Genomic DNA, 15,648 nt, shown 5'->3' with positions numbered 1-15,648 from the left:
GAATGACCTACCACCTACATTTCCACCTTCCATTGCAATTTTAACATTTCTATATTTTGACTCATTATTTGATCAGACTTATAAAAGTTAAAGCTGTTTTACATCAAATTAATCACAATAACTGTATTTATTCCCAAGACGGTTACTGGACACTGTACCAAGTGATTTGTAGTGAATTGTTAGTGATTTTCACCTGATTTAACCCATAAAAATGTGTTTTGTGATTTGGTGTAAATTATTTATTAATTTAATTGATTGTGTTTTGGTATAAATTAAAGTATTTGGGTTGATTCAGTGCATGGTTGTAATAGTTAAAGGAAACTCAAATTAAAAAAGAGATTTAAGAGTTTAAAATAAAATAAGTAAAATATTTCAGCTAGTTCCCAAGCCAACATCTCTCATTTTAATTTAGTTTAGTTTGTACTAAAATGAAATAAAAATATAAATATATATATATTAAAAAACAAAACCTTTCTAAATATTAATAATTGATTTAGTGATGTTAAATAACACTGATGTGTGAAAACTTGATAATTGAGATGTTGATGATGTAGTATATTACGCAACAGTTTCCTGCGCAGTATTCACTATGTAGTAAGCTCTAGTAGTATGTACCACAGTCCACATTACTGTAGTGCAGGCAATGGCCTTTGCTTTAGCAGAATATCTCTCCTGTATCTGCTGGCCTGCTGTCAGAGACGCAGCTGTGCTCCAGTGTTACTCTGTGAGTGTTGTACAGTAACGGAGTCATTAGGATGATGAAGGAGGCCGTACGGTGGCCCAGATGTCCCGCTACAGTAAGAATTAAAGCAGAGATCGCATGCAAGCGTCACTTCAACACAAGCCACATCTGTTCTAACACTCCTGGGATTTACTGCATGGAGCTCGTTTCTTTTACATGGGAAGAAATTATGAATCAATTAAGTACATATTTACATAGGCCACTTTGACCTTCATGATATTACTACTACTTTTTGGACAAAAATAAAACACTATTAGCCTGATATTATATTATATTATATTATACGTGTGATATTTCACTGGCTGTCAATGTTTGATGTTTTGGAGAGAAAAAAAATCTACTTACCAAGGCTGCATTTGTTTGATTAAAAATACTGTAAAAATTGTGAAATATTATTAAAATGTAAAATTACTGTTTTCTATGTGAATATGTGTTAAACTGTAATTTATTTCTGTGATCTGCAGCTGTATTTCCAGCATCATTACTCCAGTCTTCAGTGTCACATGATCTTCAGAAATCATAATAATATACTGATTTACTGCTCAACAAACATTTCTGATTATTATCAATGTTGAACACAGTTATGCTGCACAATATTTTCACAGATAAATAGAAAGTTCAAAAGAACAGCGTTTATTTGAAATGTGACTTTTAGTAGGTCACTTTTAATCAATTTAATGCATCCTTTATGGATAAAAGCATCCATTTATTTTCTTTTTTCTTTTCAAATCAGTATATTATTATGATTTCTGAAGATCACTGAAGACTGGAGTAATGATGCTGAAAATACAGCTGTGCATCACAGAAATAAATTACAGTTTAACACATATTCACACAGAAAACAGCTGTTTTAAATTGCAATAATATTTCACAGTTTTTCCTGTATTTTTGATCAAATAAAAGCTGCTTTGGCGAGCAGAGGAGGCTTCTATCAAACATGTTGTACTGGTGGCGCGCACGCACGCACGCCGTCGCGATGACGTCACGGCGCACAGACGGTGATGGCGGATGTTACCGAGATAGACGCGATGAAGAGCTTCCACGGCGGTTTCGAGAAAATCGACAAAGAAATGTGCCGTTATCCGCACTGCATCGTCTGGACCCCCATCCCGGTTCTGACGTGAGTGGCGACCGGAGCCGTTAACGTGTTCATGTTGACATCTCTAATTGTTGCTATGAAGTCAAGTCAGCTTAATTTAAACAGCGCTTTTAACAACAGATCGTGTCCAAGCAGCTTTACAGCATTAAACAGGACAATAGTGTGTGACTCATGCAGAAGAACCAGAGAAAACACGCAATATCTGTTCAAATATGCTGATTTATATTAGTGCTGTCAAACGATTAATCGCTTCCAAAATAAAAGTTCTTGTTTACATAATATATGTGTGTGTGCTGTGTATATTTATGTATATATAAATACACACACATGCAGTATATATTTATATTTTATATATTAATATGTAAACATAACATATTTTTCTTAAATATGTACATGCATGTGTTTGTATTTATATAAACATAATAAATATACACAGTAGACTTATATTATGTAAACACAAACCTTTATTTTGGAAGCGATTCATGGTTTGGCAGCACTAGTTGTTGTTATTATTGTTGTTGTTATTGTTGTTGTTGTTGTTGTGTTTGCAGGTGGTTCCTGCCCTTCATCGGTCACATGGGCATCTGCACGTCCAGCGGTGTGATCAGGGACTTCGCAGGGCCTTATTTCGTATCAGTGAGTTTATATCTGAGGATTGAGCTGACTCTGTGTTTATCATTGATGCACTGACTACTTTCATGCCTATTTTCCACAGGAGGACAACATGGCGTTTGGAAAACCAACAAAGTGAGTTTAAAACTAGAGAATGTAGCTGTTTCCATCCATAGTTACGAATTAAACTTATGCACAAAATTGGAATATCGCATAAAACAATTGCGAATAAAGCACCGTTTCCATCCAGTCAGTTGAGGAGAACGAAATCATCACTTCCTTAATAACTTGTGCTAAATATCACAAAGAAAAATTTAACTGTGTAATAATTTTTTAATACAATAAATGATGAAACGCGGTCATGTTATCTTATTTTCAGAGTCTGCTGTTTGGGAACACAGTTCTGGGAGTTAATTATAACGAAGCATTTTGACGAGACTTTGCTCTAGCTTTAGCATTTCAGATGCAGTGCAATGAGATCGGCCTGCTGATTAGTCCAGTTTTAAGTCTTTTTTGATGCACATTAAGGAATTTATCGTAGTTTATGCACGTTTTCTTACTGGATAATGCATTTATCCTACTTAGTTGAGCGCAGAAGTTTTTATGCACATTTGGCGTTTCCATCTAGTGTTTTTTTATTTATGTGATATCCCAACATGTGCATGAAAATAGATGGATGGAAACATAGCTTGTGACAGATATCGCCTGTGCATATGAGACTGAATACTGTAGAACTAGTGTGTGACTAATTCAATGACTGCTGTTTCAGGTACTGGAAGCTGGATAAGAGTAAAGTGTACGGCGGCGGAGCGAACGCCTGGGATTTAGCCGTGCATGAGGCGTCCGAGGTGTACAAAACCAGAATGGTCAGAGCTCTACTGTAATGTGTTCTTGTAGGATGAGCATATGCCATTACATTTAGAATGATTTTTAAAACTATATCTTTGTTTTTATCATTATAGTTATTGTCCTTGATTTGAATGAACCTTTAGTCTGTACAAAAAAAACGCTGTTTTGTTTAAAACCTTGATGTTATGCAACCCAGTTAATTTCCACATTTGTACCTGACACTGTTGTTGTGTTTGCAGCACAATCTGTGTTGTGATAACTGTCACTCTCATGTGGCCATGGCTCTAAACCTCATGCGCTATAATAACAGCTCGTCCTGGAACATGATCAACCTCTGCCTGCTGTCCTTCATCCACAGCAAACACGTCAGGTGAGCTTCTGTCTGCGTGAAGTCCGGATCAAATTAATGAAATTCTCTTCTGTTTTTGCATGCATGCATGTTATTGATTCAGTACAAAAGCAGTCATGAGTAGCACAGGTATATTTGTAGCAATAGACAACAATACATTGTATGGCTCAAAATTATACATTTCTCTTTTATGACAAAAATCATTAGGATATTAAGATCATGTTCCATGAAGATATTTTGTAAATTTCCTACCGTAAATATATCAAAACTTAATTTTTGATTAGTAATATGCATTGCTAAGAACTTCATTTGAACAACTTTAAAGGAGATTTTCTCAATATTTAGATTTTTTTGCTCCCTCAGATTCCAGATTTTCAAATAGTTGTATCTCAGACAAATATTGTCCTATCATAACAAACCATACATCAATGGAAAGATTATTTATCCAACTTTCAGATTATGCATAAATCTCAATTTCACAAAATTGACTCTTATGACTGGTTTTGTGCTCCAGGGTCACATATATTTCTGAATGTCATAACTAGTGACATATGCAAGCCTTAAGCTCCACCCCTGCAAGCTTGAACTCATCTGCATACACTTTTGAAAGCCACGCCCCCATATCACAACATCCAATCAGCAACTGATGCACAGAACCAAGTCCCACCCTCTGTTTATTCTTTTCTGTTAAATTGTTGCACTTGGATGAACGTCACAATAAAGAAGAAAAATGTAGCTTTTTTCGTTTCAATGCAACTTTAATTTATATAACGGTAAAAAAATGCATTATAGTTGTTTTGCATTACAACTTGTTTTAGGTCTAATTATTATTTCTCCTTGACAAAAATTAGACGCTTCAGGCTGATGAGATTTTTTATATATATATATATATATATATATATATCAAGCACATTGCCCATGTAAGGGTTTTTAAGGAAATGCAATGAATTCTATGTATATTTCTCAGGTTTTCTGAAGGTAAATTTAAGACTTTTTAAGACCAAGTGAAGAAAATTTAAGGAATAAATTAAAGGGACCACAATAAATCAAAATGCTCCCTAAATGTAAATGTCTTGTATTTGTACTTCAAATTTTAAAAATACAATTTCCAACAGATCCCTATTACTTTTTTATTCATTTTCAAGCTTTGCTCCCAGCTTTTAGAAGTAGTGGAAATAACTTTTACTGCAGTTTCTGATCACACTGCAAAAAAGTGATTTTGGATTCTTTTACTTCAGAAGCAAAATGCTTGAGAATATTAAGTCTTGTTTCATGAGAAATTGGTCAAAATAAAATGAATTTATAATTAAAACAAGAACAAATATCTGCCAATGTAGGCAGAAATATCAACTCGAAGGGAAAACAAGTTTCCATTTTCTATTGACAGATATTTGTTCTTGTTTTAATCATAAACTCACTTAATTTTGTTCAGTTTCTTTCTCATATGTTGAATTTGCATCTGATTTAGGGATGTTTAGATATTAGTACTGGAAAACAGAACAAAATACTGATGAAGATATTCATTTTTTGCAGTGCTTGCAACATTTAGTGCCACAACGTTTTGTTCAGATTTAAGACCTTTTAAGATATTAATTTGAGGAAGGGAGAATTGAGACTTTTTAAGGCCCTGATTTATAATCAAAATCCCCTTGTTGCATCTGCTCAGTGCATTCTGGGATTGCCTTCTCTGTGAAGGATACGCACGATGCAGCCTCAGCTCTTAAAAGTCGTCGTGTCCTTACCTTTGACTGAATGATTTATCGCAGCGGTTTCCCCTTTATATGTCAGTGTTTCTGCTGGGGCTCTCAGCGCTGCGGTGCAGAGGACAGCAGGACGGCTTTCTGCAGAGAGAGAGATGGATTGTGGCTTTCTGTGTAAGATTATCCTTAAAAGTCATCATTTTAATGCAATAGTTAAAGCAAAAAACTATTTGACAATCTGCCTTAGCAAGGTTTCTGTGGATGCTAATAAGGTCATAAGAAGTCTTAATTCACCCTTCAACAAATGAAGGTCTTAAATCAGAGCGGAACGTCTTAAATTCATAAAGACATGGCATTAAATATTGCATGCACTGCAAAAATGAATATCTTGTTTACAAATATCTAAACATCGTCATATCAAACGTCTTTTTTTTCTCACAAAACAATTATCAAAATTGTGTTGAAAAACAAAAAAAATACTGAGGAAGAACATCACTTTGCAGTGTGATCAGAAGGTACAACAAAAGTACATTTTTAATATGCTAATTAGAGATCAACCGATATATCGATTTACTGATATTTTCCCCGATATTTAAGCATTTTACCATAATCTGATATCGGTTTTGTAATATCGGATTCACCGATAAACGCCGCCATCTTGTGGATGTTTTGAGAATTGCGCGCAGGATCACCATTGCAGCGCGTCTGAGGGGAGACAAGACAACAACGGCGTGCAGGTACTTGATTAGTACACTTTATTAACATAACATAACAGCCATTAATGCACAAATTAGATGTATTACATAAATGCCTGATATGTAGTTTATGCAACTTGGCTCTAAGTAATAAGATAATCTGTCAAACCCTGTCCCTATAAAGATGTAACTTTGCCTGAATTAAATAATACAGCCATGAATTAGCACATGTTGGAAAGAAAAGCATTGAATGTAATTCTCTCTCTGTTGTCTATATGCTCATCATTAGTCTCGTGAAGCCGCTTTCATATTGCAGTTCACTCAGCGGTTGATGCTCAAGAAATGCTCAGCACGGCCACCGCATGTAACTTTTAACAAGATTCACTTTTTTGAAGCACCCTGAATTGTATTAACACTTACTATATAACCATTATTTTGCTTATAAACATCTAAATAAATACAACTCTATGAAAATTATTTATTATCTCCACGAGCGATCGCAGTTTGAGTATAGTTCTGTGTAAAGGCATAAACCGCGCTGTCAGCAGCATAATTTAGAACGACAAAAAATATAACATGGCAGTTGAGAAATGCAATAAAATACAATGCTTGTTATATTCCAATATTCCAGAGAATATTATTCCGTGAATTAACATTATCCAGTGAATTATTCTTCACTCTTTAGCCTATTAAACAGCTAATAAACCTACTAAAACTGTAGTTAAAAGTTGATATGACTCCTGTCCTTTATTTATTTTCTCCATTTGAAAACATTAGACATTCTACATTTATTTTGCTTACTGCTAATATTAGTGTTGCTGCTGATGACTTTTTATAAATAAAATGTTTTTTATTGTTGTAATATGAAGATTAAATTTAAGATGAAAGACTGCTAATTCTTAAAACATTTTTTTTTAAATGACTGAAAGGAGGAAAAACCAAAGTGAAGTATGGACTTACTTCACGCAGTCATTTATTTATTTTATAACAGTAAATAAATATCGGTTCTGCATATCGGTTATCGGGCGCATAAACGTGCAAATAATTGGTATCGGCATCGGTTATAAAAAAAGAAAATCAGTATCGGTCGATCACTAATTCTAATATTTGTAAACAGCTATTCAAGCCATAGAATGATTAAAAAATTAATGGAGATTGGCAGGAAGTTCTATTTTCAATCTTTGAAATGCTGCTAAAACAACTCATTGCATTCCTTAAAATGTCTTTACTTACGTCTTAAATTTACCTTAATGAAACCTACATAGAAATGGGTTTGGAACGACATAAAGCTGAGTAAATAATGACAGAATTTACATTTTTGTTTAAACTTACCCCTATAATGTTATGTGCTTCTCTAAAAGGCCAATGTTTTTATCTTCGCTGTTAAAGCGGCTCGTTTGAAGGTCTCTGTTCGTCTCTTTCTCGTGTCCTGCAGCTTTGTGGGGTTCCTGAAGACCTGGCTGCCTTTCCTGATGATTTGTGGGGTCATCGTCACCATCGCCCTTGCTGTCAACCTGCGATGACTGAGTCTGGATGAGGATCTCAGCAAACCCTGAGAGAGATGCAGTTTACACTCAGGATCACGACGAGCCGCGTCTGAATACAGAGACCTCTGAGCATCTAATGACACGAGACACAGACTGTCAGTACCATGGCAAATAACTCAATTACAGGGACTTTTTCCATCACATAAGCTTTTTGCATTTGATGTATTTGTAATATAATCATATCACATACGTGGATGGGGCTAAATGAAACATGGCAGCGGTTTCCTGTCAAAATGATGAGAATGAAGATCATTTTGAACTCTTTGCATTTAAGTTGATTTTCATCAGTTGTTTTAAATGATCCTGAATGTTCACAGGAGTATATTGTTTTACATTAAACATGAGTCTGTAAATTTGCTTAATTTCAGGTTCTTTCCTTTTGATTTTTTTTTATGTACATCTTCATTTATATTATATGACCAAATACAAAAGTATATCCATAATGTTTGTCCTTATTTTTTAATGTTTGTCCTCACTTAAGATGCACTTACATGCACAAAATATAACATTAAGGACGCAAGCACATGTGTTTTTGTAGTTGTAATGGTAAAACAACAGAACTAGCGTTGTTAGTGCAGGATTATGCATTATAAGTGTGGCTTTGGAATATAAATCGCAGCACGTTTCAGATGAAAAAAACGCAACTTTTCTGAAGATTTCACATTTAGGAGGTTTATAACGAGTGGTTCCCTGCATTATTGCAGCAAAACGCGTGATTACAGTACTGAGCCGCAGCAATGGAGCAGCTCTAATGCTATTAAATTAAAGATGATGTACCATAGAGGGGAAAAAAGAACAGTGAAAGTAACAACTTGTAAAATACATTTTATAATATGATATAATATAAAAATATAATTGAAAATAACCGAATGATATACAGTCAAACCAAATATCATTCAGACACCAGATATAATTTTTATTGTTTTACTAGTCGGTGCAGGACACTATAGTTCATTTAAGTTAGGATAGCAAAATAAAGTAAACTGTGACATATTATAACAAAACAAATTTCATACAGTGGACTACCAGTAACATTTATACAAATTTGGGACCAAAAATTATTCAGACAGAGTCTGGGGAAAGAATGTAAGTTCAGATTTACATGAAGCTGGTTGACAGCATGCCCAGGAGACTACAGGCTGTCATTAAGGCTAAGGGTGGCCCGACAAAGTATTGATAGTTCTGTATATATTGTCATACTAACAGCTGTCTGAATAATTTTTAGTTGATTGTAATCCATTACATACCTCTCTATCAAAGTTATCTGACATTATCAAGCTGGATTTGTTCGGACACAGTTTAACTCTGAGTTCTTGTTATATTTTATTACTATTTTTTAAACTATAGTGAATAAACTGTGGTAATGTGAGAAATATTGAAGGCCTCTGAATAAATTTTGACTGTATCTATTAGATAAATTAAGTTAACCAACTAACATTATACATACTCTTTTGGTTTCTGTACCCAATATTTAAAAATGTACAAATGCAATGGAAATATCGGTATCGGTTCTCGGTATCGGCAAGTACCAAAATAAACGTATCGGTATCGGGTGAGTACGGGAAAAAATGGTATCGGTGCATCCCTAATATAAACTGTATGCAATTCTGACTTTTTTTCTCCGAATTTTGACTTTACATCTTGCAATTTTTTTTGTTTCCGCCACAGAATTAAAAATGTAAAAAACAATTTTAGCTTTTTTTTCTCACAATTCTGACATTTAAGAAAAGTTCTGGGGGGAAAAAAAAATTGTGAGAAACTTTATATAAACAATTATGAGAAAAAGTAAGAATTGTACTACATAAACTCAGAATTTTTGCTTTTTTCTCAGAATTCTGAGTTTACATATAGCAATTTAGCTTTTTTTGTTTCCACAGCAGAATTAAAAAAATAAAAAGGTAATTTGGAGTTTTTGCAATTCTGAGAAAAAAATAAATAAAATTGCAAGATATAAACTTACCATTCTGAGAAGAATTTTGATACATAAACTCAGAATTCTGACATCTTGCAATTATTTCTTTTTTTGTTTCTGCCACAAAATTAAAAATAAAAAGGTAGTTTTTTAACTCACAATTCTGATATATACAAATAAAATGCAAGAAAAAAGAACTGAGACCTCACAATGTGAGATATACTCAGAATTGAGGGGGGAAAAAGTCTGAATTGTGAGATAAAATGTTGCAATTAGGCCAACCTTTTAATTTTTTTGTCTTGAAACAATCTTCCATACTTTACTTCATGATGTTTGATTCGTCTGAATGTGTTTGAATCAAATGTGTTTTGTTCATTTTTAGTGGATGTATATAGTCAGGCATTAAGTGCCAACACCATCCATTAATTAACCACAAAAACACAATACTGTCTTCATCTTCAACAGTAATTGCTTTAGCATTTTAAACCCAAAAAACTAATCAACTGCTTTGATTGTAAAGTGTGTTTGTGCATTTTTCTTTACAGCTATAGTTGGGAATTTAATGCAAAGATGAGAATTGTTAATATTTCCCAACAGTGCAATTTACATCTGAACAAAGCACCAGCTGCTCTAGAAATGCTCCCTGTGATCAAAGTGTGTATAAATAGTACGGTATTGACACGCAATAATTAACTTTGGCGTGTATATGCTACGCAATAGGTAAGATTAGGGTTGTGGGGAAAATATATCATATGCACACCAAAGTCAATTTTTGCATATCAATACCACAAGTTTTTGTTTTTATTTGGCGTCCTATTTATGGGTGATTCTTAGACTATGGGCACTTTTATGTTCTTTGGTCATATTTTTAAAAATACATATAATTTTGGACAAATTCCTCTTTCTTTGTCAAACTAATGATAAAACCACCTTAAAAACTTTTTACTACCTTTCTATTATGATTTTTTCATACTTTTCAGTCTTATAAGTGTCAAAATCACAGTTTTCTCCTTGTCGCACACACAGACTTTTAAACTTCAACAATAAAAATACAGTATATAATTAAATAAGAGTATTTTGCATACATGAAATGCTAAGTATTAATTCAAAGATAATCAGTGAAGCTATCTTCCATTTTTTCACAAAAAACTACAGAAATGTCATTTCTATCACACTGCCTCTGTGGTGGAAATGACATTTATGGTTTCAAAACACATGATAAGATATGACCATTGATATGTTTAATGACTTTGTGAATTGACTTTTAAAGACTTTTTCTAATAAATATCTGCTGTTTTTCTACATTCACATTAATTCATTGTCATTTCCACCACCGCGCATTTTAAAAAATATTTAAAAAGTTCTCATGACACATTAAAAATGTATCCACAATTTATGAGATCATGCTCTACTTAATATAAAAATTCAAGTTATTTATTTTCTAATAAGTTCTTACCCAAACCAATGTTAAATTGAACAGAGTGACAGGTGTACAGTTCAGCATTTGGTCTTTGGGCAGTTAATTTATCTCATTAACAAATGTATAATTATTGTAGATTGTGGAAAAACTGGTAAAACGAGTTACAAAAATGATCTTAGAAAATTCTTGAGCGGCATAAGTTATTCTATGTTTAAATAACAGCTGTATATTGAGATGTGGTGGAGATGACATTTGTTCATTGCAGGTCTGAAAAATGTAAAATATGAACAATTTCTCTTGTAATCTAAGTTTGTCCTCTTACAGACCTTAAAACTAAAGTTTTTTTTATTCAACTTCACAAGGCTAGAAGTGCCCCTAGTTGAAGAAACGCCCTTATACGCATTTCCATGAGCCCTGGCTATAGAGCACATATGAACCCAGTGCTGTGGATGCAGTGTATCCAGCTCCGCCCCTCGCTTATATCTCTGAGATCACAGGTGTTTCTGGTCAGTCTGTTAGTAAGGAGCTCCTGTGAAGCATGTGCACTTACTCTGCGCGCGGTGCCGTCAGATGCTCTGGACCGCGAGGATGATGCCGCTGACGCTTGTCTGTATGATGCTGTGCGTCTCGGCGTGCGTCGCGTCGTGTCCGCCGCGCTGCGAGTGTTCTGAAAGGACGGTGCGCTGCGCGTCTGCTGCGCTCCACCGCGTCCCCGCCGCGATCCCGCGCGACGCGAGCAGCCTGATCATCACCGGCAACGCGATTCACAAACTCGATTCCAGCGCCTTCAGCGAACCGCAGAACGCCACACTCCTGAACCTGAGCGACAACGGGTGAGAAACACACTGCTAGTCAACTAAACCCAGCAGTCTACTGTCTGTCTAGACTACAGTAATAATGGGAAGAAAATATACTGTTAATAAACAATCTGTCTGTCTGTCTGTCTGTTTATCTATGAATCTGTCTGTCTGTCTGTCTGTCTGTTTATCTATGTATCTGTCTGTCTGTCTGTCTGTTTATCTATGTATCTGTCTGTCTGTCTGTCTGTTTATCTATGTATCTGTCTGTCTGTCTGTCTGTTTATCTATGTATCTGTCTGTCTGCCTGTCTGTTTATCTATGTATCTGTCTGTCTGTCTGTCTGTTTATCTATCTATGTATCTGTCTCTCTGTTTATCTATCTATGTATCTGTCTGTCTGTCTGTTTATCTATGTATCTGTCTGTCTGTCTGTTTATCTATCTATGTGTCTGTCTGTCTGTCTATCTATCTGTCTGTCTGTCTGTCTGTCTATCTATCTATGTATCTGTCTGTCTGTCTGTCTGTTTATCTATCTATCTATCTATCTATCTATCTGTCTATCTGTCTGTCTGTCTGTCTGTCTGTCTGTCTGTCTGTCTGTCTGTTTATCTATCTATGTATCTGTCTGTCTGTCTGTTTATCTATCTATCATATGCATCTATCTGTCTGTCTGTCTATCATATGCATCTGTCTGTCTGTCTGTCTGTCTGTCTATCTATCTGTCTGTCTGTCTGTCTGTCTGTCTGTCTGTCTGTCTGTCTGTCTGTCCACCATTATAGTCTGTATTTTTGCTCTTCTAACACTAATACAGACTCAGTCATGTGCTCTTGCTGATTTGTATATTGTACCATTTAAAATCCTCGCACTTTCTCTCAATCTCCCAGCATTATGGAGATCGGCGCGTATGCGTTCTCCTCTCTGCTCACACTGCATTCTCTAATCCTGAACAACAACCAGCTGGTTCTGATCCATCCTGAGGCGTTCTCCGTGCCTGGCAGCCCTCTGCAGGAGCTCAGCCTGCGCTCGTCGCTCTATAACTACACGACTCTGACGGACCTCATCACCGCCCTGCGCTGGGGAGAGCTCACCAACCTGCTGCGCCTCGATCTGTCGGGAAACCGCCTCGTCCTCTTACCCCCGGGGATGTTCGCTCCTCTTCCGAACCTGCAGTGTCTGCATTTGCACAACAACTCTCTGGTGGCCATCTACAACGACACGTTCTCTGGCGTCGAGCAACTTCTAGAGCTGGACTTGACCGGAAACGCCTTCAGAACTATCAGCGATGAGGGTTTGCGCGAACTGGAGAGACTCGGTCGTGTGCTTTTACTTTTGGGTCAGAATCCGTATGCATGCACTTGCGAAGTGCAAGAGTTCACAAACTGGCTAAACAGCTCGAAAGTCCGAGTGGGTGATGCAGACAAGCTGTCTTGCGAATTCCCTGCTTCTCTTCGTGGCGCATCTGTGCGGGGTATTAGCGCGCAGGCGCTGGGGTGTTACGGTAATGTTCGCGAAGAGGTTACCGACTTGTCCCTACAAACATCCTACGTTTTCCTTGGATTGGTGTTGGGATTTGTAGGCATGGTCTTCCTCTTTGTTGTCTACCTCAATCGAAAGGATATCAAGAAGTGGATCACAGAAATATATGAAGCCGTTCGAGATGTGCTGGAGGGGTATCATTACCGTTACGAGATCGACTCCGATCCTCGACTGGGGCGCGTTTCACACGGTCAGCAGGCTCGGCCTCGAGTGGACCCGAGATCGGCGCACATCTCTACTGACGCCCATATCACACAGATCCCATCCGACGTCACTCTATAACTGCACCATGAACCATTTCTGTACAAATGTTTGTAGATATTTCTGTTTGTAGCAGAGTGGCGTGCTTGACGTTTTCTAAATAGATCAAAATCATTAGTGGTTGGCATATATCATAAATTAGAAACATGTTTGACTGATAACTGATGCAGTTCCAATAAATGCATGATATATGCTAATCAGTGCTGGGAAGGTTACTTTGGAAATGTAATATGTTACAGATTATAAATTCCTATATTTAAAATGCAATACAACTATTTCAATTACTTTATTAATGTAGCCTGATTACATTTGATTAGCCTACTTTTCTACATTTCTAACGAATGCTTTTAACTGTTAATCATTTTGAAACATGTAAAGCAGGCCGGGTTAACCTTACAGTAGTGCTCAGCACTGATTACTGTCAAAATCCTTCATCACTTCAATTAAGATTATAATCATTTCATTTAAAGCACAGCCACCACAAAATCAGACTTTAGCACCGCTTTGTCTTTCAGATCATTCTGAGGTTAAATACAGATTTCAAATTATAATCATTTAGTAGCTATGATACTGTTTTTGAGATCAAGCTATGACAGGAAACACTGGCATCTAACAAAGCCTTGGAAAAAACAGTTCATCTTAAAAAATAAAGCATATACATAAACCTAAATAGGAAATAAAAGTTATCGGATAAGCATGTGTCCTAAACTCCTGAAACATTGTGTCTCATATTTTAGAGCAATGCAATGCAATTTATGAAAGATATCAATCATATCTGTGTGTGTGTGAAAATATTCAGATGTAACCCCTTTGTAATCGTTAACATAACTGTAATTTAACTACACAGTAACTGTAACAATTAGTTACATTTATTTAGTGATTCAATTGCGTAATTCTGTTATATGTAACTAGTTACTCCCTATCACTGATACATGTACAGTATAATTGGAAAATCCAAAGTCAACAAAAACACAAGGAGAAAGACTGTAAAAGAATATAGAGTGATTATAGGATTACAATATAAAACGACATGCACTCTTAAAAATACAGATTCTTAAGATTATTCAAATGTTCTTTACACTGAGAAAAACTGTGTATTTTAAGCACTGATCAATGAAAGGTTCTTCTATGGCACTGCTGTGAAACACCTTTTGGAATCTTTATTTTTAAGAGTGTGGACTAAAACCCTACATTTACATCTTTATGCTTAAAGTAACATTTTTAAGATTTACGGCAAAAAACTTGAATATCAGTCCGTTTTCATGAGCTCAAAATATCAGTCTGTTGCTAGAGATTATAAGGAGACTTAAAGCGCACTGAATAACTTCTCATGTGTATCTAACCCTATTTGACTGAATTATGGCCTCCATTATATTTCATAACCTGTTCACCAGATTGAAACGCTCCTCTCCATCACATTATTTGGTGCGGCCCACAGCGTTCGCTGCTGCAGATTGTGTCCTCGATATTTCGCCACGGTTGAGGAAAGGAGGGAAATGAAGGGGTGTATTGAGGGAAAATGGGGCACAATGAAGGATTTGGAGTGTAATGTTCCCTGCGAGCACATAGCAAATCTCTCTATGTGCATGTGTGCTTTCTAGAGCCTGGAACTAATGACTGCAATTGATCAAGACCAGACAGCCTATATTAATCTGTGTCTCTGCTTTTGGCAAAGCAATATATTACAGCATGTTTGAAAAACCACCTCTGGCGCACGTGCGTGTGTGTGTGTGTGTGTGTGTGTGTGTGTGTGCATTGACAGTTATGTAGCACAACACACCTAGTCCACATAAAGGACATCTAAAATGCTTCTGTTTCTATCTGAAGCAGTGCATGTAAATAGTGTAGGAATTACATTTACATTATTCAGTATGCATAATTTCACCAAAAATGCTTCATACTTTTCCGAAATGTATAAAATGTTCCATCTGGGGTTCCTACTGCTTTACCTTTCAGTTCATTCAAGTTGATTCATTGATGATGCGGTGTGAGATCCAGACAGATGAGTAATGATTATGTCAGAGATCAATTTTAGAAGAAGGAATAGCAAATTTATTAAATAAATATTAATACAATAAAAGAAGAAAGTTTAAACCAAATGAAGATCTATCTTATTCAATAATTTAT

The 15,648-nt window shown here is 35.8% G+C and overlaps 2 protein-coding genes across 4 annotated transcripts; both read left to right on the top strand.

Moving 5' to 3' along the window:
* The first annotated feature begins 1,707 nt into the window (after positions 1 to 1,707).
* LOC306887740 (transmembrane protein 222-like) lies at positions 1,708 to 8,035 on the top strand. 3 transcript variants are annotated; one of them, XM_079445731.1, is made up of 7 exons: positions 1,708 to 1,862; positions 2,393 to 2,477; positions 2,557 to 2,588; positions 3,223 to 3,319; positions 3,542 to 3,672; positions 5,440 to 5,525; positions 7,482 to 8,034. In XM_079445731.1, exons 1-7 carry the CDS (start codon positions 1,744 to 1,746, stop codon positions 7,496 to 7,498), a joined length of 567 nt encoding a protein of 188 aa, XP_079301857.1. In that variant the 5' UTR covers positions 1,708 to 1,743; the 3' UTR covers positions 7,499 to 8,034. The 3 variants fall into 3 exon arrangements, with proteins under 3 accessions (XP_079301857.1, XP_079301858.1, XP_079301859.1); XM_079445732.1 differs by lacking the exon at positions 5,440 to 5,525 and having other exon boundaries at positions 7,482 to 8,035; XM_079445733.1 differs by lacking the exon at positions 5,440 to 5,525 and having other exon boundaries at positions 1,713 to 1,862; positions 3,613 to 3,672.
* Positions 8,036 to 11,513: 3,478 nt separating this feature from the next.
* Positions 11,514 to 14,220, top strand: LOC306887852 (trophoblast glycoprotein-like; the record flags this gene model as incomplete). Its single annotated transcript, XM_079445851.1, has 2 exons — positions 11,514 to 11,758; positions 12,609 to 14,220. The coding sequence occupies 2 exons, from the start codon at positions 11,514 to 11,516 to the stop codon at positions 13,540 to 13,542; spliced, it is 1,179 nt and encodes a 392-aa protein (XP_079301977.1). The 3' UTR covers positions 13,543 to 14,220.
* Between the last annotated feature and the right edge of the window lie 1,428 nt (positions 14,221 to 15,648).

Source organism: Barbus barbus (genome assembly GCF_936440315.1).
Source record: "Barbus barbus genome assembly, chromosome: 21".
In the NCBI taxonomy this organism is placed as follows: domain Eukaryota; kingdom Metazoa; phylum Chordata; class Actinopteri; order Cypriniformes; family Cyprinidae; genus Barbus; species Barbus barbus.
The sequence above is the reverse complement of the archived record's forward strand: the minus strand, read 5'-3'. Positions and strand labels throughout refer to the sequence as shown.